Source organism: Molothrus ater, chromosome 3, assembly GCF_012460135.2.
Source record: "Molothrus ater isolate BHLD 08-10-18 breed brown headed cowbird chromosome 3, BPBGC_Mater_1.1, whole genome shotgun sequence".
Taxonomy (NCBI): domain Eukaryota; kingdom Metazoa; phylum Chordata; class Aves; order Passeriformes; family Icteridae; genus Molothrus; species Molothrus ater.
In genome coordinates this window covers 53,005,262-53,027,660 of record NC_050480.2, presented here as the reverse complement: position 1 = coordinate 53,027,660, position 22,399 = coordinate 53,005,262, and the positions used below count along the sequence as shown (strand labels likewise).

Sequence of the window (22,399 nt, the reverse complement as noted above, 5' to 3'; positions counted from 1 at the left end):
TTTTCACTTATTATATAGGATATTGCCCTAAAGAGTGTTTCTTTAACCATTTTGGAACTGTAATCTGTTTATTCCTTTGTATTCTGTATTGCAACAGAAACCTGATAGAAATAATAATTTCAATATATAACACATTTATAAAGCTATCTTTATAATGATAATATACAGAGAATGTTTTACTGGAAAAAATATGTCAGATTGTGCTCAGTTTCCAAAATTGTTTACAGCATGCAGGGAAAAGTTGTGTTTTAAAGAGCAGAATTCCTGCTCTTACTCATTCTTTGCAAAACTATGATGCAAGCACTGAGAGGCCCTTCTATAGCTCAGAAATCTAGTTCATAGGCTAGAACTGGGATATGTGATTTTGAGGGAGTCTGAATGAACAACTTGTTTACACTACCAGGTACAGCATTTCTAATACCTGTTGGAAAAAGCAGAGATAAGATGTATATATTGTTTAAAAAAGGCAAATTAGTGGAAAAAGAACACTTGCCATTAATACTTAAGTGCTTGTTATTTATCTGGGCATACATGAGTATATGCATGCACACCTTTTACATTTAAGGAGAAAGACACATGGGTTTTTATGCAATCTTTGCTAGTGTTCAGTAGTTGAAAACATTTCTAGTCTGACAATGTAAAGCTATTTTTGACACTTACCTACCTTCATTTCAAAAGGACTTCAGTGCTTTTTCTTTAGTTTTCAATATATGAGTTATCAATATAATGTCAGTATTTCCTGTTATGTATGTTAGGTAGGTTTACCTAGTGGGTTTTAAATTTACAGTGTCCAAACCTAACTCTTGAGTATGATTTAGGCAAAGAGCAGAGTAATTTATTGTGCCTCTGTGTGATTGAGAAGCACTTGAGCATTGTGTAGGCGTTACAGATTATGTATAGTAAATGTTAAATGCTGAATTGCCTGTCAGCTGGAAAATATTCTTGCCATGGAAGTTCATCTACCTAGAATGAGACAAGAAGAAACATCCTTAAGCTCCAAAGATTGGTCAGTCCTCAAAGGCAATGGGAGCAGGTATACATGTGATTAGTTCCTTGATGTTTAATTGATATACTGGAGCTTCGAGCCCAGTATTCAAATTTGTCTGCTATAGTCTTGACAGTGCCCAAAAAAGAGTTCTTTACAAATAAGGTTTTCTTAACACTCCACTCTTTGTGCCTACCATACCTCTAGAAGTCCTGCTGTCTACCTTTCTAATAGTTACCACTTAGCAATTTGTGTTCTGGTTTGTAGCTCTTCAGTTCTTTAGCTGATGCTAATCATTAAGCTGGGTTCTCAGTTCCTGAATCTTTGCTCTCGGCATAGACTGCTTTTTGTTAGCATGGCTGAAGGAAGTCTTGGTTTTTAGACCTCAGACTATGACCTTCCTACAATATTTCAAAGTCATACATAAGTCCTGCCAAAATTATTTTAATGCCTCTTGATTTAGACAAATTTTTAAAGTTTGTACATTTTTTATAATGCATCTTGCAAGCTGGCATTTTACAGATTTTGGTGGGCCTAAGTGGTGATGAGATACAAGATAGATATTTTTGTTTTCTGTGGCCTTCTGAGGCATACATTGGAAATTTGTTCTTTCTAGGTTTAAGAATATGTGCACGTAACATTACTGAAGATAATAAAACTAATTTGTAAATCAGTTATTAAAGATACTGCCTTGCAAGATTTTCTTCCTTCTCTCCAAGTTGAACACATTTCCAGTAGTGGTATCTGTATTTCCAGTTACTCATCTCTCTTGGAGACATCAGTATTTCACTTCTTTGTTGCAGTGAGCAGCCTTCCTTCCCCTTCTCATGTTTTGGGCACTGCTTGGAAAAGTGTGACTAGCAGCAGGGTATGGAAATCACATCTATCTGCTGCCATTGCCATTAAGGATGCTAAAAATAGTAAGGAGGCAGAGAAAGTTCCATTGGTCTTGTACCTTGAGACTAAAAACCAATTATAAGAGTCTGAAAAGGCTCAGAAATACAAGGTAAGTAACTTCGCACTTGTAACAGTAAACAGCAAAACTGACCAGATAGGTCTAGAGAATTATTCATATATTTCTTTATTCTTGTCAAGACAAGATTCTGCTCTCCATACAGATCTTCAGATTAATTTAGCTAAGTGGAAAATTTTTGCTCTGGGGAAAACTTTCAGCCTGATGCATTTAAATCATTTATGTTATACAGTAAAGTTCAAACTGTGTGCCGGTAGCTATGCCACATTAAGTCAGTTTCTACAACAAATTCACTTGTTGCAATTGTGAAATCACTCTAATTGATTAATATCTCATGGTTGTGGAACCCAAGTGCTTTTTTACTTTGCATGCTTCTACATTTCTAGTTGATGGGCTTGTGCTTCTTTTGAGCTGTTTTCAGCTACTAGATTGTCTTTTATTTGCCCAGAGGCAATAGTAACCTATTAGAAAAATCTTCTGTGTAGGTGCAGTAGGAGCAGAATTATAAATAAGAGAGTTTTGCTTCCAAAACAAAGGATGGAAAGTTGGGAATCTGAGTTTATAGAATAAATTTTCTGAGACCAAAAGTTACTTTGAAAAACGGTATTTCAAAACAAAACAGGAGGTTATAATTCTTGTTTCCATATTAGGTCTGAAAAGAACAAGGGTAATCAGAATTCTTGTTCATGGGAAAGTATGTGTACATCAATTTGGTATGACTGAGAAAATACCCTGCCGATGCTAAACCTGAAAAGTTGCTCAAGGGCTTTTTTGATGTTTTTGCTGCTGAGCAACATATTCTCAGATTCATATTAGTAAATCTAGTCTGTGATTATTTGGTTATCTTAAAATGTTAATTAATTTAACTATAGTAAAAACAGCCCATAGTCCAGTTTCTTACTTGGCTGGTAATTTTGGGTTCTATTCTACAGGTTCTCAACAAACAGGGTTCCTCAATGCTCTCAAGGACAGTCCTGCAAGATATCCTTTCACTGAAACATGTTGTAGATTTTGTTGCAAAATGACATCTGAGATGGTTTTGCTTGTTTTCTTGCCATTGTTGAATGTGTGCTTTTAGACTTTATCAGTTAATGATTTCATCACTTCCTACACAGTAGGATTTCTTACCACATGTTGGAGGTAGGAAAGAGACTATAGCCTGGGGTGGTTTTTATTCTTCATGTTTTGCAGAGCAGTGCTCTTGACAAAGATCTGTAGTTTCCATGTTCATTAAATATGCTTCATATTTTGTGGTGGAATTCATAAATACATTTTGCACTATACACATGCTGTGGTTTCACTAAAAGTATTCAAGAATTGTTCTGCTTTTACAACTGAAGTTCTCCAAAATGGCTGATTATTTTCAGGATAGAAAATGTAGATTTTGGAACGGAAACAACATGCGTTCCTTGAAGAACTCAATTTCTGAAACTGTTCTTCATGTTTTTAGAGAAGTCATTTTCAAATAGCAACTTGCATTAAGTTACATAGCAGTGTGTAAATTGCATACACAGGGACTACAGTTGTTGTTCAGGCTGGTAAAGACAAGGCTCTGGGGAGATTTCATTGTGCTCTGTCAGTATATAAAGAAGTCTCATAAGAAAAACAGACTTCTTAGCAGAGCCTGTAGTGACAGAACAAGGCTTTAAGCTGAAAGAGAGCAGGTGTAGATGGCCATAACCAAGTTTCTGCAATGGGAGTGGTGAGATATGTGAACAGGTTACCCAGAGGTTTGGCTGATGCCTCATCTCTGGAAATGTTCAGGCTGGGTGGGGCTCTGAGCAACCTGGTCTAGTGGAAGATGTCCCTACCCATGACAGAGGGATTGGAACCTATATTACCTTTAAGGTCCCTTCCAACGCAAGCCATTCTGTGGTTCTATTCTGTAAATGCTCCATGCACTATTTATCACTTCAGGGGAGCCTTCTGTATATTTTCTACTCAGTGAGATTGGAGCCAGAAAGCAGCTAACATAATGAAAAAATGGGAAACTGATGAAACCACTGGTTAGTTTCTCTACAGACAGTAAGCTTCCCATTGCTTATGTATATGTTTTGGATGATTGCTGTCTGATTGAACAGGAAAGACACTATAAAGACACTCTCACAAAGACACTATAAAAAGTATTCTTTCCCATTTGTCCATTGTGCCTCACACAGTTTGCTTTTCCACACAAAGGTAGGAAGAAAAAAACTGTCGTTCACAGTTGTGCCCCTCTTTCCAGGTAATTTTCCCAAGTGCCAAATTCTGCAGATACATTTTTTTGTGTGCTTGTCCTCATCAGGTAGAATCACTGAGCTGTAAACTCCCTTTTTAAGCAAAGCCATGTTCAGATTTTTTTGCGCAAATAATTTTAAAAAGCACAAACAAACGATCCTAAATAGAACAACAGTAGCTTCCAATTAAAACAATTACAATCAATTTTTACAAAAGATAATTCTTTCAAACTGTTTTCAAACTGAGAATACCTTTCAGTTTTCTTTAAATCAAAAGAGAATGGCCTATGCTTTGGAGAATTTTTGTACAGGAACAATAGCCTGGAATTCATAATTTTTGTTCAGAGATGTGCTGCTTTAAAAGGCTTAGTAGCACATCTTGCAGAAATGCCTGGCTTGATAGTGATATGTTGGACAATTTAAAAGCTTGGTTACAGTTAACAGCAGTAAAAAATTAAATTGTCCAAATAGTATTGGGAATGCTACTTTGGAGCCAGTCGATTCAGGCACAGAGAACGTGGCCATTTAAATCTTACTAACAACCCTGTGTGAGAATACTAAGGGAAAATTATACTGTATGATGCTAGTAAGATACTATACCATAATATACTACAAGGCTGTACTTTGTTGAGAATGCATTGCTTTTTTGTGTTTGTTTTACAGTTAATGGACTTAGGTTGAATTTGTGGATTCTGCTTAATTTGATGTACACTACCCCTGCTGTTCTCGAGTTGTTTTTGGATCATTGTGTGGGGAACTGAAAAGTGGTCCTTTCTATGGGGAACTGAAAGAGGTCTTGAACTGAAAGGAATTCCTTTTTTTCCCCCAGCACAAATTATGACATGGAGGGAAGAACACTGTTTTCAGTACCCTTTTGAGTGTAATTGTGATGAGGAACATCCTGTTGGTGATATGTCCAGGTTGCAGGGAGCTGTTTTCCCTCTAAGGTTCTTTTTTTCTGACCTGGTGAATCTTTCTCCTGGTGTGTAGATTCTACCTAACAGTGCTCATCTGCAGCCTTCTTTACTATTTCTACTCTTTCAAAGCCCAGTCTGTATTGTGCGTGATGTTTTGGGCTGTTTCCTTCTTTTACGCGTTTTGGAATCCTCTGCCAAGAGTCTGTTTCCTTACCCATGATCCCTTGTACTCCTTGCTTAGCTGTGGCTGTTGCAGAGAGTCAGAGTTCCTGACTTGTGTTGATTTGCCATCACACAGCCTGAGGAGGAAATGAGAGGCAGAGCAGTGAACCTGCTGCTCAGCACTGCACTTTGGTCATCCTGCTGCTTTTGGAGCAGATCTGCTCAGAATGCAAATGGCTCTTTTCTGCCTTTAAACCACTCTGATTGAAGTAGGTTCTAGGGAAGATTATACAAACTCTTGAGCTATCTCCCAGTTCATTAGGGGTGAGCAGCTGTGCAGTACAAAACTCTTCACTTTTAACTAATGTTAGGATTTTTTTATTGCAAGTATTTATGTCCATCCATGCCATTTCCAAGCCATGTCTCTGTGTAATGGTCAGGAGCTGTCATATTTTTCTTCTATTGGTAGGTTCAGTAATAAGGATGTATTTTCTATGTTCTAAGGCTATATCCTTATTCTGGAAAATTTTGAGTTGACGTTGTCTTGGAAACTGACTTCACTAAAGGTTGATATGGTTAATATACAGATTATTTTTATCCTATTCTTCTCTCATCATTTTGTTCCTAGTGATGAATTATATGTATTTTTCTAGGAACCAAAGCCTTTTCTTCTGTTGAATCATGTTCCCTTTAAAAAAATCCCAAAAATATTGAAGCATTATAGAAAACAGCATTCTCAAAGTAGATTTATTCTGAGTTCATGGCTGTTTTGTGTAAGTAAATAAATAAAAGCTGTAGAAGAAAGCCTTCTACAGAAAGTTTGGGAAGTTCCTCTTTATGCTTGATTCTATAAAGTTTAGAAGCAACTTTATTGTCTTACTTATGAGACAAAGACTCTGGACATTGCAGCTTACAGCAGCAGTCTGCTGGTGGGACACGCACTGCTCACCGTGTTTGGCAGGGGTGGTGCTGTGTCTCGGCTAGGCAGATGCCCAGAGTTTCTTTTTTGCTGACCTCTTTGAAGTACGCCAGAGATCTCAAAGGACTTGTGGGCTACCCTGTATTTTGTGATTTTTAACTACTTGTTATTGGATTTTTTTCCCATTTGTGTATATTTCCTTGACTTCTAATTACTGTGCTGGAAGCTGTGGTATGTTTTTTCTCAGTATGGTCCATTGTTGGCCTCTCAGGTTTTCATACGTATTTGATCAGCTCCAATCAAACAACAAATGAAGATGTAAGTTTGTAGTATATTTCTACATAAGTATTTCTAAATAGTAATGAGGAGGTTTTTCTCAAGTCAGACATGTCTGCATCATTTTGTGAATACCTCAGTAGGAAAGAGAAAGAATTAATATAGTCCTGCTTGATTCAAAAGATTGGATAAAATCTTTTTGACTGTGTTTGTTGTGGTTTGAAGATGTGGTCATTATGTACATACTACGTCCATTATGGCTTATGCATGTAGGATCTCTATCTTGAAATAGGAAAATCCAGGAGGGAGGAGACAAGCAAGTATATTTTATACAGTAGGAGATTAGTAAGTACTTTTCAGTATCTCCTTTTCACTGGGAGTGATAAATAGTCTTTAACATAAAAATTGCTTACTGTGAAACTTGAAAAATGTGTTGAATTCTCTAAAAAAAAATTTCATCCTTTATTTTATCTTACCTCTGAAAGTTTTTTTGCCATTCTGAGGTCCAAAACCTCTGGCAAGGAGTATATAATCAATTTAAAGATCAACTTTTTCATTTCTACAACTGTCTATTTTGCATATAGGACTCCTTTGTTTTGCTGTTGAATTATGTTTAACTGTGTTTGGAGTCTTCATGTATCCTTCCCTAACTAAAAGGAAAAATGTTTAATGAATGAAAGGAGTACATAAAATTAGCTATGGAGCTACTGGAAATTTAATCAGTGATCTAACAAAGCACTGCAAGGTTTAAGTTATTTTATTGTAATTTCCTATTGTACCTTTTTCGTAGGTATCTGGTAGATATAAAAGTAGCATCTTTAGTATTGTCAAATATGTTTTGTTATTAAGGTCACAGTTAAAAGTATAAATTTTACAGTAAATATCAACCAACCAGAAAAACACTTCCCAGGCAGAGTCAAAATGAGCTGTGCCTCAGCATCAGGTATCAGAACAAGTAGCCTGACTTGGAAGAAATCTACCTTGTTAATAAGACAGATGAGATACCCAGTTATTCCTCAGTCATTAGGTTTACTCAAGGTTGTCTCTCTAGATGGACTTAGTGTGCTTCCACCCTCTTCCCTCAAATAAATGTCTCTTCTGGATTGTTGAAAGATAGATAGCAGGGAGCTGCAGCAGTGGAACATGTCTGAATATCAAGTAAACTGTTCAGTAATTTAATTTAAAACATAAATTCCCAATTGAATACAGCAAGACATTTTACTCAGGCTCTCAAGTATCTCACAAACAGAAAAGAAAACTAGCTAAGGGAAAATGTAATAGGCAATAAAAGGTAGCAATGGCTGCATTTGCTTTACTATATTTTAGAATCTTTTGTGAACCTTAGGGATAATAATGTTGTGTGATATTGCACAGCTTGCAAACTTACCCAATAGTATGGAAAAGAAGTGCTCAATTGCTGGCTTTAATCATATTTTGCAATTGAGCCTCTTCTGTAAAACGTGCTATAATATTTGTAAAATTGAACTTGGATCATTGTTTAGGTGCTGAAATTCCTGTTTTGAGTATATTGATCTCTTGAGATTGTGGGTTGTCTACATCTATGGAGCTAAAGCATGTGCTCATAAGGTCCAGCCTTCATAACAACCCAGAACTCTTAAATTGTTTGCAAAGTGTCATTATGGATTTTCTGTGGTCTCTTCTGCAAGTAGCATGTGCAACCTTAATTTCTCACAGCCATTTTCTGTATTGTATTACATGTGATGCATATTGTTCATATCTCTTCAGATTAAAGGATCATGGTCAAATAAAAGAGGTAAAGAAAACTATAATCCCTACAGTTATGGCAACATCTTTACTAATTGCTGTGCTGCTCTCTGTGGGCCCCTCTCTCCAAGGTAAGACTATCAAAAGTGTTGTTAGCATAAATGAATCCATGTGATTATTAATGAAAAAAATATTCTTTTTGATTATTTGATTTTATTCAGCAAAATGAAAGTTTTGGATTAGTGTCCGTTAGAAGCTTTTTCTTCAGCGGTAAAGAGATAAGTTGGTAAATTGTTTTTAAACTAAGTTAGTGATCAAATCTTGTAAAATTACATCTGAAATGGAAATAAGCTTATTTGTTATTTGAACTTTCACCACTGCAGTTAATAACTTAGAGCAATAAAAAATTTCTAGTAGTTAGCTGTTGCATGAAGGTCAACCTGGAAGTTTATGAAACTTTTTCATTCCTAAAAAATGTGACATGAGTTGGGGAGATTTGAGGAACCTTAAATCTACAACTAGCTTGATAATTGTTGATTTTTGTCTCTTAACTCTGAAGTATTGTTTTTAAATGGACAGTGTTTTTTTATTGAATACTGTTAACATATATATGTTAAACTGATTTTGGTGGTCTTACACCAAAGCGATTCCAAAGAACATGTAATGGGTAATGTTTTGCTCAATACATTTTCACCTCTGGAAGTCTGAAATATTTATATATTTGAGGTTGGAGATGTTTTTTCATCTTGAAGAAAATGTAGTACAGAGCTGACACTAGAGGAATAAAACTGGCAGCCAGAAAAACTTAATTCTTTTCTTATTCCAATGCTCAGTGATTAGGCAGTTCATGTACTACATGCACAGTAGCGGCCCAGTTTCACTGTAGAGAGGGGCAGAAAAACTTAAAGATAATTCTGTGGCCTGCTCCTTGCTTAGTATGTTTTGCTTTGCCTGGAATTGTGAAGTTATTAATCTGAACAAGAAGAAAGAAATTAAATGACTTTATGGTCAAGACTCTCAGGTGTTTAATTGGAGTGAGATTTCTGGCTTTGCTGTCAGGAATGTCAGAGGCAGTTCTTCTATGAGCAGTCAGAGTTTAACAGGGGAGACTGACATCTTTTCCTAAAGAGGGAACAACAGAATAGAGATTTCCACATACAGGCTTACCCCTGGTGAGAGTGAATAGCTTTGTCTCTGCTTCCTGCCTATATAGATGTTGCCTAAAGCCAACCTTTTAATTCTGAAATTTTGCTTTTGATAAAAGTATGTGACATAAAAGCTCAATGCCACGCTTCAAATTCTTCTGACTCCAGATGGAAATCTTTATTAAAACTACATCTTTTTTCTCAGTATATGAAGTAGTGTATTAGGCTGATAAAAGTAGCAACACACAATTGGACCAGACTGGCATTGGCTCCTGTGTTTTAGCAGAGTTTGTGCATTTCTTCCTAAATTCCATGTAGCAACATTACTTATTTAGACATTGACATGTATATATAGAGGTTCTGCAGAGAGGTATTTTGTGACCACAGGGAAAAATTTACTGACTGTAGCATGTAAATTATAAGCTTGCTTCTTTTACTCTTAATCTCAGCTATGTCCCAAGTCACTAAATATTAGGTTTTTTCCTTAAATTCTGGAAAAGTGGCTTACCAGTAATTTCAGCTCAAAATTCAAAATGTTCAAGTGCCTTGAGCATGGAATGCAGATGAAGAAAGGATCTGTAAATAATCAAAACTTACTTATGTTAAAGATCATTCATCGTTTTTAAACCTCTGCTATCAAATTCAGAATGTATTTTACATGTCCTCAACAGTTACCTTCAAATCTTTATTTGATCCTTGGCTGTCAGCGTAGGTCTAACCAGTATTCTGGGGCAACAAATTATATAACTTCTTTAGGCATCTTTAATCTTTAACTAGGTTGGATTATTTCATTCTATGTATTTGGTTATAATCTTACAGTTTGGGTTTTTTTTGCTTACATTTAGTAATTTCTCTGCAGAGTATTTTCTTAGAAATAAGAAATTTAGTAAGCACAGTGGAACACTATAAGCAGTATTAAGTGGCTGTCATGAAACACCTGGCAAGTTAAGTTGTCTGTCAGAAAGATTAACTTTTCTTCATTCCTGCTAAATTTTGTGATTAAGTAGTTTCAATTTAGATGTGGAAGCTGGTAAAAATAAAAAAAGAACCTTTAAAAGAGATAAAAGAGATACTGAATCAAAGTATCCTAAGTGAGTTTTGTCATTTGTTTTTTCACCTGTGGTTTAACATTCTTTGGTTTTGTGGTATCTGCTGGTAAGCTTCTAAGTATATGTGATAAAAATCAAAAAAGCAGCGGTGCTTATATGACAGGCAGTATCACAAAGAACAAGTACCTTACTGTTCAGTAGAAAATGAAGTCTAGTACTTTATTTGACTAAAAGGGGACATTAGAAGGTATTGGTGAGGTATTAAAGTCTGTTGTACAATAGAAATTTTTTATTTCTTTTTATTGAGAGGACATAGTTAATGATCAGCAACATCTCTAATACTTTTCCTTTATTGTGATTATTCTGTAGCTTAATTGACAGAAGAGGATTTATACAGCCAGATACGCCGCAATTAGCAGGACCATCAAATGGCATTACCATGTATGGGGCCACACAATCTCAGAGCAACATGGTAGGAATCATCCCATAGTGTTGTTCATCAGGATTCCTGTGAATGTTTTTCTTCTCCACTTTCATGTGAACTAATCAAGTAATAACTAACTGGATACAGCTGACACACTGGGTGGAATGAGTTGTTTAATAACAGTAAAGAAAAAAAACAAAGTCCAAGGCTCTTTTTAATGTACATTTCACACAGTGTAATAGTTACTGCTCATGGATTCTAAAAAAAAGAGTATTTTCTATGCTGTTGGTTTATTGAATATACTGGCATTTTGACTTTTGCTCTTGACACCTACTGTGTTTTGAACTGGAATATTCAAGTATCGTGGACTTACTGTGGTTTGTCATTTTCCACCTAATTGCTATTTTGTGTGCCACTTTGTTCATACTCTATTTCCTTCTTTGCTTGTGCACTGTGGTTTTGCATAGACTAATGTATTTTAAAAAGCAAAGATGAACAAAGAGGAGTTCCTAGGGGAGAAATATTTTGAAGAAAGAGCAGGAGGACACTGAACCTGAACAAAAAATGGCACTGAATTGTTACAAAAAAAGTTTTTTTAAACATCTTTGAAACTGTGCCACTATTATTTTGCTTTGGTTTTTTGCTGGTAGCATTGGCTATCATAATGGAAGATAGGATTTCCAGTGCCAAGAAGAAGAGAATAATTGGAAAGAGATCTTTTTCTGAAGGCAACCACCTTGCATATGTGCCTATTTCTGAATTGTTGTCCACATATCTTCACAGTATGTGGATTCTAATACTTTGTCGAAGAAGTCATGAATTACGGATATCCCCCCTCTGCCAAAAATGAGGAAGCCATGAGGCCTTCTGACATAGTTCAGCCTTTCTTTTGAACAAAAGAAGAAAAGATGCACTCTTCCCAGACAGATTAGTTTTAGTGTCACTGATAAACTCCTATAAAAATTTTGCTGTAGTTCCTAAGCTGATTTTGCTTAATGTTTTGAGAATTAAATAGATTTGTTAGTCTCCTTAATAAGAAAATGTATTAGAGGCATGGTATTAAGTCTGAATCTTCTGAGGTGCAGTCAAGCAGAGCAAGGTAATGCTCTATGTAAATTTTACTCAAAATATTATAACTCTGAAGAGAGAAAAAGGAGTTGAAAAAAAAGATAAAGCAAACATTAGTAATGGGCTGAGGTCTTTCAGGAATCACCCAAACATTCTGATGCCGTCAAGGCTTCTTATTGGTGATGATCATAAACCCACAATGTGTCCATGGCATCAAATTGTCTTTATCATTGCAAGAATTTAGACACTATATCATTATTCCTAGGTATTAATGAGAAAATCTTTGCCAGTTTGGTAGAAAATTGACTAAGTTTGTCTCTAGAAATGGAGAAATCTGTTATGGTATTACTTTAAGTCAAACAGGTAGCTGTTACAATTTTAGAGTGTATTACTCCTAATTACACAAATTCTCCAAAGATTTCTTCTTAAATCCTAGAATGAGCTCGGAAATGAGCTGATATCCACATGACCTGGGAAAAGCCTGTGTTCTTTAACAGTTATCAGAGTTGCTCTGAAATGTGGAGATTTCACTCCTGAAAATGACCTCTAGAAAAGCTTGGAAAATCTAATATGTCTTGTTTGGTTTGAAGGAATATTTTGGAAGACTGTAATGCCATTTTTCTCAGGGCATCTTTTCTCCTGGTCTGTATCCAAGACCAATTGGTTTCTAAGGACAGCTGGCTATCAATATTAAAATTTCTCCCTTGAGTTTTGTTGTAAACTGTTAGAGACCGGCTTAGTTTACCTATCTCTCTAATACTGTATTCCCTTCCCTGTTGAAGGGGATATATCTGGTACTGGAACTGGTATTATTATTGATTTCAGATAAAGACAAACAAAGTTAAATTCCTTGACTTAAAGGAGTATGTGTAGATCATAGCTGTAGACCATAATACTTTTCCAATCACAGAAGTTTGGCCATTTATACATTATCAGAGATATTTATACTACTTTAGCAAGCTTAATGCTTTTTGATTACAAGAAATAAATTAGGAGAAGTATGAAGTGTGTTTCAGAACACCTTTGTGGTGTGTCTCTCTTGATTTTATTGCAGAATGTATTATATCAGGTCTTCATGTCTAGATGTTACCCTGCTTAATCCACAGTGTACTAAAATATCTCTCCTCATCATTGATTAAAAATAAAGATTTAAATCAGCATGTTCTCTCTCACTTGTCTTCTCTTATTCCTTCTCTCTTTCATTTCCCCTTCTTCCCTTGAATCTTTACAAAATCAACTAGGGTTCAAAAAGACCTTTGAAATTGAGTCCAGCCTATGACCAAGCACCACCTTGTCAACTAGACCATGGCATTCAGTGCCACATCCAGTCTTTTCTTAAACACCTCTGGGGTGGTGACTTCACCACCTCTCTGAGCAGCCCATTCCAATGTGTAATCACCCCATCTGTGAAGAACTCGTTCCAAATGTCCAACCTAAACCTTCCCTGGTGCAGCTTAAGACAATATTCTCTTGTCCTGTCACTAGTTGCCTGGGAGAAGAGCGCAACCCTCACCTGGCTAAAACCTCCTTTCAGGGAGCTGTAGAGAGCAGTGAGGTCTCCTCTGAGCCTCATCTTCAGACTAAACAGCTCCACCTCCCTCAGCAGCTCCTTATAGGAGTCAGTGACTAGTGACTTTCTAAATAGAATTCTTGTGTTTCACCCAACGAGTCTCTTGTCTCTCATTAAGTCTGTGTTGTTGCTTGGTATAATACTCTCTTTTCATTAATTTTAATAAATCTTTTAGCATAGCCTCATTTTTGCAGTTAAGTTCAAAATAAATATCAGGCTAAGTGTAAAGATGCCAGACGCTGGTTTTCAGCACAATACATTATCTCTGTTTCAGGATACCATTTGTGGGGCGCTCTATCTGTATTTAACAGCTTTTGTGGTAATTTTGCCTCTGATACTTTGAATATTTAGTGCATGATCTACCCTACTCGTGGTAGCAGCCCAGTTTGTCACAATCTCAGGAAGTCAGAGTCATAGCTATAATCAGTGCTTGATAGATCCATACTGTGATTTTGGTTTTTTCCTAGATCTTCATAGAAGAGGTTTTTCTCATGTTCTCTCTGTACTACTCTGTAGTATCTACCTTGTTTTACTGAAAGCTGAATCTCTATTTACTTCCATGAAGGAAGCACATACAATTATTTTCCTGGTGCATTCCCCAGTGTTTTTAATTTCTTTTTCAATATAATTTGAAATTAGTCTGCTACATTCATTAGCCAGCTTCTTAATATCCTTATCCACATAAAAAGCATGGTCACTTGGAACTCATAATCTGTAGTACTGGTAATTTCCAAAGTATTTCACTGTTGCATTTTATTGCTGATTATTTTTCTTTGCTCATCATCAGTTTGATTACCCAAGTATTTTTCTTATTCTTAAGAAATTTTTTTGTATGAAACACAGTATCTCACCTATTATGAAATAATGATTTTCTCTGCAATTTATTCTTTCTCTTTTATTTAAAACCTTATTTTCTTTGTGTTCTGAAAAAAGTTCTTATTTACCCATAAACTCATTAATTACCACTACTTGGGTCTGGACCACTGTAGTACTTAATTTTATCTTAAAGCTGGAGTTGATTCTTAGGGTTGGATATAGGGTATTTTATTCTTTAGCGATCCATTAGGGGGAAACACAGAATATGTCTCACTTCATGAACATTTTTTGAGGAATTAGTTTGGTTTATATTTACTATGATATCTCTAGGAAATCTCTAATGCCTTGTAAAGTGATAGACTTTGCTTTGGTTTCCTAGGCATTTCTTCTTCAGTATATAGGTAGTTCTGTGTGTACCAAATTCCCTTGTTTCTAATTCTCCATTTCCTTTCCTGGATGCAAATTATTTAAAGTGTTTTCTTACACTTATGTATATGTACTGCTGAAAATTGTAGGAACTGTAGTGCATGCACAACATTTATTACCAGTGATAAGTGCAGGAAAGTCCTCTCCCACATGTTCACTTAAGTATTTCTGCTACTGATCTGGAAGTAGATCCAGCTGACTCAGGGAGCATTAACTCTGGCCATCCTTTGCTTTTCATTTTTTGCATTATTAGGAGTAAGTATTTCTATCATGACAATAACAGAATTGGCAAGGACCACAACCCCATTTTTCTGGGAGTTTTGCGAGTGTGTTTCCTTATATATTTACTGATGTACTTCCCAGATGCCCAAAACAAAACTTAGGGCTTTTACCAAGTCAACATTACCACCGTCAAGGTTGATAGAGGTTTTTCTTAATGCGTTCTACTTCACAGGTAAAATGTGTTACAGGCACAGTGCAAGTAAATCAATTTCAGCATTTCCTTTGGGTTGAGATATGTTTTAGGAGCAATTCTTTTGATAGTGCATGTTTATTGCATTTTTATGAACTAGATTTATTTTAGAAGATATGCCCCTGGAATGCACCCAAGTTGCTCTAAGCATTCTCAGACTTTCAGTCCATAAGAACAAACAGTCTCCAATCTGAAGTAAAGTCTCTGGGCCAAGTGTTGCTTCCCATTTGGCTTCAGAAGTGTGTCAGAAGTGTTTCCCTTCATAGATCTACTCATCATGAATATATACTCATTTACTACTACTGTATTGCTTGATAGTAGAGCCATTGAGTTGTTGAGGCTTGTGGCTCAGCTGTTGCACAGTATCCACAACACATTAATTTTGATTGTGAAATCCTACACCTGCTGGGGACACTTACACAGCTCTATCCCTCCGCTCTTTACCATTTGTTGTGTACAGATTTTGGTATTTCAGCATTCTTCCTGTAACTTCATATACCACTGTCAGCCTCCTCTGAACTCCATGTTGTTTGTATTTTATTCAGAGTTTGTGAGACTACTCAACCTGCTTTTTTCCATCTTCTGAGAACTGTAACAATTCTTGAATGTTAGTAGCATTTAGGAAATTTTAAACTAAGTTTATTTAATATTTAAAGTAACTAATTCTGACTATTTCAAAATAATCACATTTAGAAATGTGAAAAGTATATTGCCATGTACAACAATATTTTCATGTTTTTTGTGTAGCTTAGAAAAAACATACTTTCTTCAGAAAAAAAGAAAAGTATTTTTCCTCAATTGTTTGTATTTATTGTGAAATAAACAGAGAATTCTAGGTTTTGCCCAATTTGCTTCAATTTCTGCCTTTTTATGTGGAAATAAACAGATATCTAAAAATTTCTGTGCATATATTTAGTTGAACTTCTGTACTTGTAGAACTTATTAAACTTGTCCTACCTTCAGAATCTGCTGTTTCTCTGAAACAGTGACATTTTAAGTGAAAAATAAAGTCAACATATCTGAAATAAGAAGATGCTGGTGGAATAATTTTGCAGTAGATTTTTAGTTATTTAGATTTTAATGCCCAGCTTCCTTTTTGTTACAGTCATAGGCTTTTTTATTTTATTTGAAATTCCAATGCTGGATAAGTCATGTGATTAGTAGCAACTAAGACTTCCTGCCCTAAATTGCATTCAGTCAAGAGTGAAATAACAAAATCGACAAAAAACCCCACCACGCCAACCCTGTAACAAATATGATTTCCTTGTTTTAGTTTTGTGTTGGCTGTTTAGACTCAAGAATAGTCTACCTGTATATTATGTGATGTTTTTATCAGATGTTTTTGAGAGCCCATAGAATACACATACTTTTTCTGGGTTAGAACCTGCAATGGTTCCCTTTCTAGAAATGTCTTTACAGCCTGTATCTTCCTAAGGATTTTGTGCTGATCACTGTTGAACAGACAAGAAAAAGAAAACCTGAAATTTATCTAAATGAAAGGAGAGGCTTTAGGGAAGTTACAAGTGTGTGGAAAATGAAGAGATATTTAGCACCTGAGGTTATAACACTATGTAATGGAGCTTTATGAGACTACCTTATATTTTTTATATTAATTTAACTGAAATGCAGTAGAATTCGTTAAGAAGAAAATTAATTCAGACTATACAATGAGTTCAAATAAATCATCTTCAGCAAAGCTTGTGCTTGTATTACCTGGAACACGTTAATGATTTCCGTTGGAAGATCAGAACTGAATGTTCACTAAAGCAATAAGTCAGCTGCTAACATTATTTGTTTTCAGTGTACCCCAGTGGTTATAAGCATTCCTTTGTTATTTAACAAAATGTTCTTTGGCTACTGCCTTTCAGAGAAAATAGCTTTTGTTGGTCTTTTTGAAGTTTGAAAATTCAGCTAGCATATTTTTTTAAGGGTGCATGGTAAGGTTGGTTGAAGTTTTAATTTAAATAAGCAGGTGTGAATAACAGGATATTAATCAAGAATGAGTTATTCACACTGAATTACGAATTGAAAGCTTGACTTTAAAAGATGCTGACAGTTTTCTTCTTAGTAAGGTACTTAAGCAAGGTTATGGCTTTAAGCCTGTGAGTAATCCCTCTGAAATGATAGGGAACCACTTCAGTTGTTTGGCTGAGGCTGTTCATCATTTTGTGGGGCGAAGATAGCTTGCAATTTATATGAAATCAATTTATGTAACAGAAGGCCAGTCCATTTATCTTTCTGAAAGCAGAAGTCTTGGAAATACGTATCTGGGTAAGGATTGAGCTTCTGCCTGTCAAAAGTAATTGGTCTGGGAGTCCTAAACCACTTAGATGTGTTTTAAACACTACCTATCTCTTATGACCAAGTAGTCTGCTTGCACACTTGCTGAATGTTAGGTGTGTGCATCCATCATTAAACTATTTGGTGGTGAAATTGGAGAACCTGAAAACAACAGAGTTACTTTAATTAACCATTGTTTATCGTGCTTTTCATCATACAATAAAGGAGGCAAAAGCCTTCCCATGAGTTTTCAGTGTGGCGCAGTGGCATACTAAACTCAAATGGGCATTTTAGGGAAGTGCCCGTTTTGTAACAATGCTAGTAATAATGGTTATGGTCAGGAATATTATGGTTATGGTCAGAAAAAACAGATGATGTATCTGTAATATGTAGTAATTTGATAAAAATCTAAGAAGTCAGTCATAGAGCAGAACATATTGCTTTAATGGAATACTTGAAATAACAGTGGATAGGATGTCTTACCTCTGGATATATCTTTTATTCTGCTTGCTTGCCTCCAAATGTCCTTCATGGCATTTGTAGTTGTATTCACTGGTTGTAGTGTTTTTCTTACCCAGCAGAGCAGTACTTTGGCAAATGAATCTAACAAGATTTTGAAAAGCTGCAATGTTATAAGACACTGATCAGGCAATGAATTAAATATTTTTTCCTTAGGAGCTCTCAAAAATCATGCCAATCCATGTTAAAGAAACTTAATTTGGCAGTAGGTGTACTACCCACTTAGCTAGCTGGACATTATTAAAATGCACACCTGTCTTTTCATCTCAAGCAATGAGAGGTAATTTTGTATAAACTGTTTTTAGGAATTGTGTAGAACCAAAAAAATGCATTTCTGGTAGCACTCACTGAGATTAACTAGATTTATATAATGCTGGATTTGGCTTGTTATTGAGACAGTGCTTGCCAGAAAACTTGTGTTTTGTACCTTGATTCATCACATTGTCAGGATTAATCAAGAAACAGCCTAAAATTCATTAAGGTTGATCTCGATGCGTCTGCAGTGCTGCCTGGTTTCTACACATCCTCTGGAGTATGGAGTATAGTGTAGGACATTCCCTAGAATTTATATATAATGTATTAAATTGGGAGGGGAAAAAATTTTACTCATGGAGCTTTATTACTAACTGTGGTAGATATCTCTGTCAAAAGACTTCTTGTTCTGGAAAACCTCTGTAATAGGTTAATTCCTATGTGTGAAGACCAGTTAAAAGAAAAAATTGCCTAGTGTTTTTTAAAGAACCCTTAAATGAACACTGTAAATGTATATCATCATTTCTTTGATTATAATGCAAAGCATTGGCTCAATTATGCATGCCTTTCTTTTTTTTTTCCTGGGCAGCATGCCATGGGATGTTTGGGTGGCTAACCATGGAATGATACTAATGGCCTTCTTTTTTTCTCTTCACATCCCATTCTTTTCCATACCTTTTTATCCATATCCTCCCTTTTTTTTTTCTCTGTTTTGTTTTTATATGATTTTGACACCCTTCCATCCTACAGTGTGACCAAGATCAGTGCATTCAGAGCACTAAATTCGTTTTGCAGGCTGCTGCCACCCCCCTCCTACAGAGTGAGCCAAGCATAACTAGTGAAGAGCTCCCTTTACCAGGAAAGACTTCTCTCAGTGGGCCTTGTGCAACTCTGACTCTAGGGCAACCAACACCACCATCTTCTATGCCTAATCTCACATCAGATTCAGGTCTGACAGACATCATACCATTAAAAGAGGAGCACGAAGGCCACCAGTTCCTGACTCCTGAAGAAGCGCCGTCGCCGCCCGGGATGCTGTCCAGCGGGAGCCCCATCGCGCACAGCCGCACCATGCACGTCCTGAGCCTGGCCAGCCAGGACTCGCTGCACGAGGACTCCGTGCGCGGCCTCGTGAAGCTCAGCTCAGTTTGAACAGCTTTTCTGAACACCACACTGTGTCCTGGTGTCTCTGCAAATCTGTGCTTGACAGGAATGATACTGCAGTACCACTGTAAGGCTTCGTAATATGCCTGTAATGGAAACTTTGTCACTTAATGGAGTCTACTAAAAGGATGAGTGATTTTTTTCAATGGAGCTATGGCATTTTTTGGCCAGGTTGTTAACGGTTGTGCTTTGATGGTGACTGCATTTTGCTTTTAAATAAAACCAGAAAAGGTCAATAATCTCGTTTCCTGAAGCTTGGGTACAGCAAGTCGGAAGTCAGCCTGTAGCAAACACCATGTACAGTACAAAAGAGAGAGATTCTTGGATGTAAGTGTCATGCTCTGTGTTCTATGCTCTTGTAATACACACTTGTTACGGCTTACCACACCTGTGGCCAGAATGATCTGCACTTACATGTTATGCTACCAATATTTGAGATAGAAAATTGCCATTCCATTTGTTAATACAAAACAAAAAAAGACTACAGATGTGGATTTGCATGCCACGCTACAGTATGTGTTACAGTGGTGTTGGTATTAAGAGAAAGTGCTGCTTTTTTATTTGTGAGTTTCAAAGTGCTGTTTCGTTTAAAGACAGTACAGCAAACAAATGAATGGACTATATTTTTTGAATTTATTAAATTTTATTTTAAATTAATCAGTGGTGCCTAGAAGATGATGAATTACTGATTTGATCATGTTGCATATCATTTAACCTTCTGTTTAAGTGTTTAAGTGAGGTATTGTGTTGTGCCATACCACAAGATTCTTCCACTCCCAAATGTGATACAATTACCTGTGGACCTCCAATAAAATGACATCCTCTATTTCGTGGATGTGTACGGTTATCCTTGCACAGTTTTCATGGGGCCAAGAGGGGGAAATAATGACTTGTTGACATAGTTTGTAAAGATTTGACTGGAATATGTGTACTTGATAAAACTAGAGCTATGGAGAAATAGCTGGTTACAATTAGGATTGCTTCACCATTTTTTATGGTTTTGTTTGAGCTGTGTGTTTGTTCCCATAGGAGGTCTTTATTTGGAAACAGTAGAATTAACCTCTGCTTGTACTGTAATTCAGTCTGGCTGAAGGCTGAGGGGCTTACGATTCAAGACAAAGAGCTTAGTGAAGTAATCTTAAATGAATAATAGTCTGTAGCTCTTTCCTGGCCATTGTTCATCATTGGTATTTATCCTTTGATATTTTAAATGGAAATTTTGATTTCATGGAATTCTTCTGTGCTTTTTCTTTGCTTGCTTAAGTAAAGTGCAACTCAAAGGTTGAAGAGAATTTTATATGTATTTTTTGTGACAGCTGAAGAGAACCTTAGTTAAACTGAAAAACTGTAATAGCTTTAATACTGTATTTACCTGCTTTTCAGGGTGTGGAAATTGGATTCTTCTCTTCCTAGGACAAATTATGTGCAGAATGGGCTTTATCTGATGTTTCTATGGCATGAAAGCATTTGCCAGTCAAGAAATGTAACAGTTCTGTATTATTGACCATAGTCATTCACTGAATCCAGTCTAAAAAATCTTTTTTCCTTTAACTTTTGTTGTTGAAATTGAGAATAATCAGCCTGCAGAAAATCATTCACCCATGCTATTGAAGATTAAGACAAAATACTGACAAAATCCCTACTCCTGTAAGATTTCATGAGCATCATGATGATGTTACCTTGAACCTAATTCAGTGTGTTGAACATAGCAGTGCTTTCTCTCTGTAAGTGCCACAATGGGTCCACTGAAGAAGCTCTGGCAGACAAATCTCTCCTAGGTATTTGAGCCACTGAAGAAGCTCTGGCAGATAAGTCTGTCCCACCTATTGTAAACCACCTTCCCCATATTTTCCAGAAGCTGGGACAGTCTGGAGTTCTTTCCACCAGCCAAAGTGTAGTGACAGACATGTCCCAGTTGGCTGCTCTCCCAGTAAGCCGTGAGTTTCAGCACTTCTGTATCTGCTCTTGAAGAAGTCAGTGATGCTCATCTTCTTGATTTCACCTTTCCCTGACACAGCTTCTTGGTTATGAAGCCATGAACATCTGCATTAAAGCAGGCAGTGGATTGAGGGCTGGAGATACTGGTCTGATAGACCTGGGGAAAGAATCCCAGCTTTGAGTTTGTAGACTAGTATTTGATGAATCATTCTGTTCTCTAATAGGTGTCTGTGGGTAGTTAGCTATGGATGCATTACTCACTACTTAGAAGGGCAAGTCAAATATTTTTAATGTGGTATCAAAACTTTCCATTTGTACAAGTCATGATGAGGATGATTATTTTAAGGAAATTGTTCTTTTTAAGTTTCTCTGAAATAGCAGATGGATTTTATGTTTCCAAGAATACCAGCTTCGTGACAACATTTGTATGTCACTGCCACTAGGGAGTAGTGAAGAAGGCTCTGTGCACAATAAAATTAGTGTCAGTTTTAACATGAAAGGGAAGGGAGGGGGACGGGATTAGAGTCTTTATGCTGTTTCACCATCATTTTTTGAACCTTCTGTTTTGTTTACATGGGAAGTGTAAGAATTACGAAACATGGTGGAAACAGATGTGCTGCTTCAAACACACTTGTTCAGGTGACTTTCTTTTAGTTTTTAAGATGACACTCTTTTTTTCTGAACCTGCTGCCTATGTTTTTAAATTTGGTTTTTGAGAATATACTGAATACTTTGAATTCGTTTATACATTTATATCACCCCTATTTTAAGTCTCTTTTCCTCTCCATCTGTCTGTTTTAAATGGTGACATCTTGAACCTCCCAGACATGCCTGCCTTGCGAGGACATCTGCTGGAAGGCTTTGGAACTAAGTCCTAACCCATCGGGATCGGTAATTGCAGCCTTTGACTGGCAGCAGTCAGTGGTTCAGCAGCAGGTTGATCACAAAGGTACCTCTAACAGGGCTTTTGGATGCTTCCCCTCACCTCCATCACACCTGTCTTCAGTTCTGGGCACTCCCTTCGTTGGAACTTGTGTATATATCTGTAATGAGTCAGCAAAGTAACTATTCATCAGCTTCTCTACAGATTTGATTGTTGATAT

General features: G+C 36.4%; 1 protein-coding gene across 6 annotated transcripts in view; it reads left to right on the top strand.

The window, feature by feature from the left end:
* Positions 1-20,184, top strand: part of ZDHHC14 (zinc finger DHHC-type palmitoyltransferase 14) — a 94,742-nt gene extending 74,558 nt beyond the window's left edge. For 4 of the 6 annotated variants that reach the window (XM_054514471.1, XM_036381306.2, XM_036381303.2 and 1 more), the window contains 5 exons: positions 2,891-2,939; positions 6,388-6,490; positions 8,195-8,304; positions 10,737-10,839; positions 18,945-20,184. In XM_054514471.1, coding sequence (XP_054370446.1) covers positions 2,891-2,939; positions 6,388-6,490; positions 8,195-8,304; positions 10,737-10,839; positions 18,945-19,346 — 767 coding nt within the window. In that variant the 3' untranslated portion in view covers positions 19,347-20,184. The remainder of the gene's footprint in view (positions 1-2,890; positions 2,940-6,387; positions 6,491-8,194; positions 8,305-10,736; positions 10,840-18,944) is intronic. The other 2 variants (XM_036381305.2, XM_036381304.2) reach the window with 1 other exon arrangement.
* Positions 20,185-22,399: the final 2,215 nt, after the last annotated feature.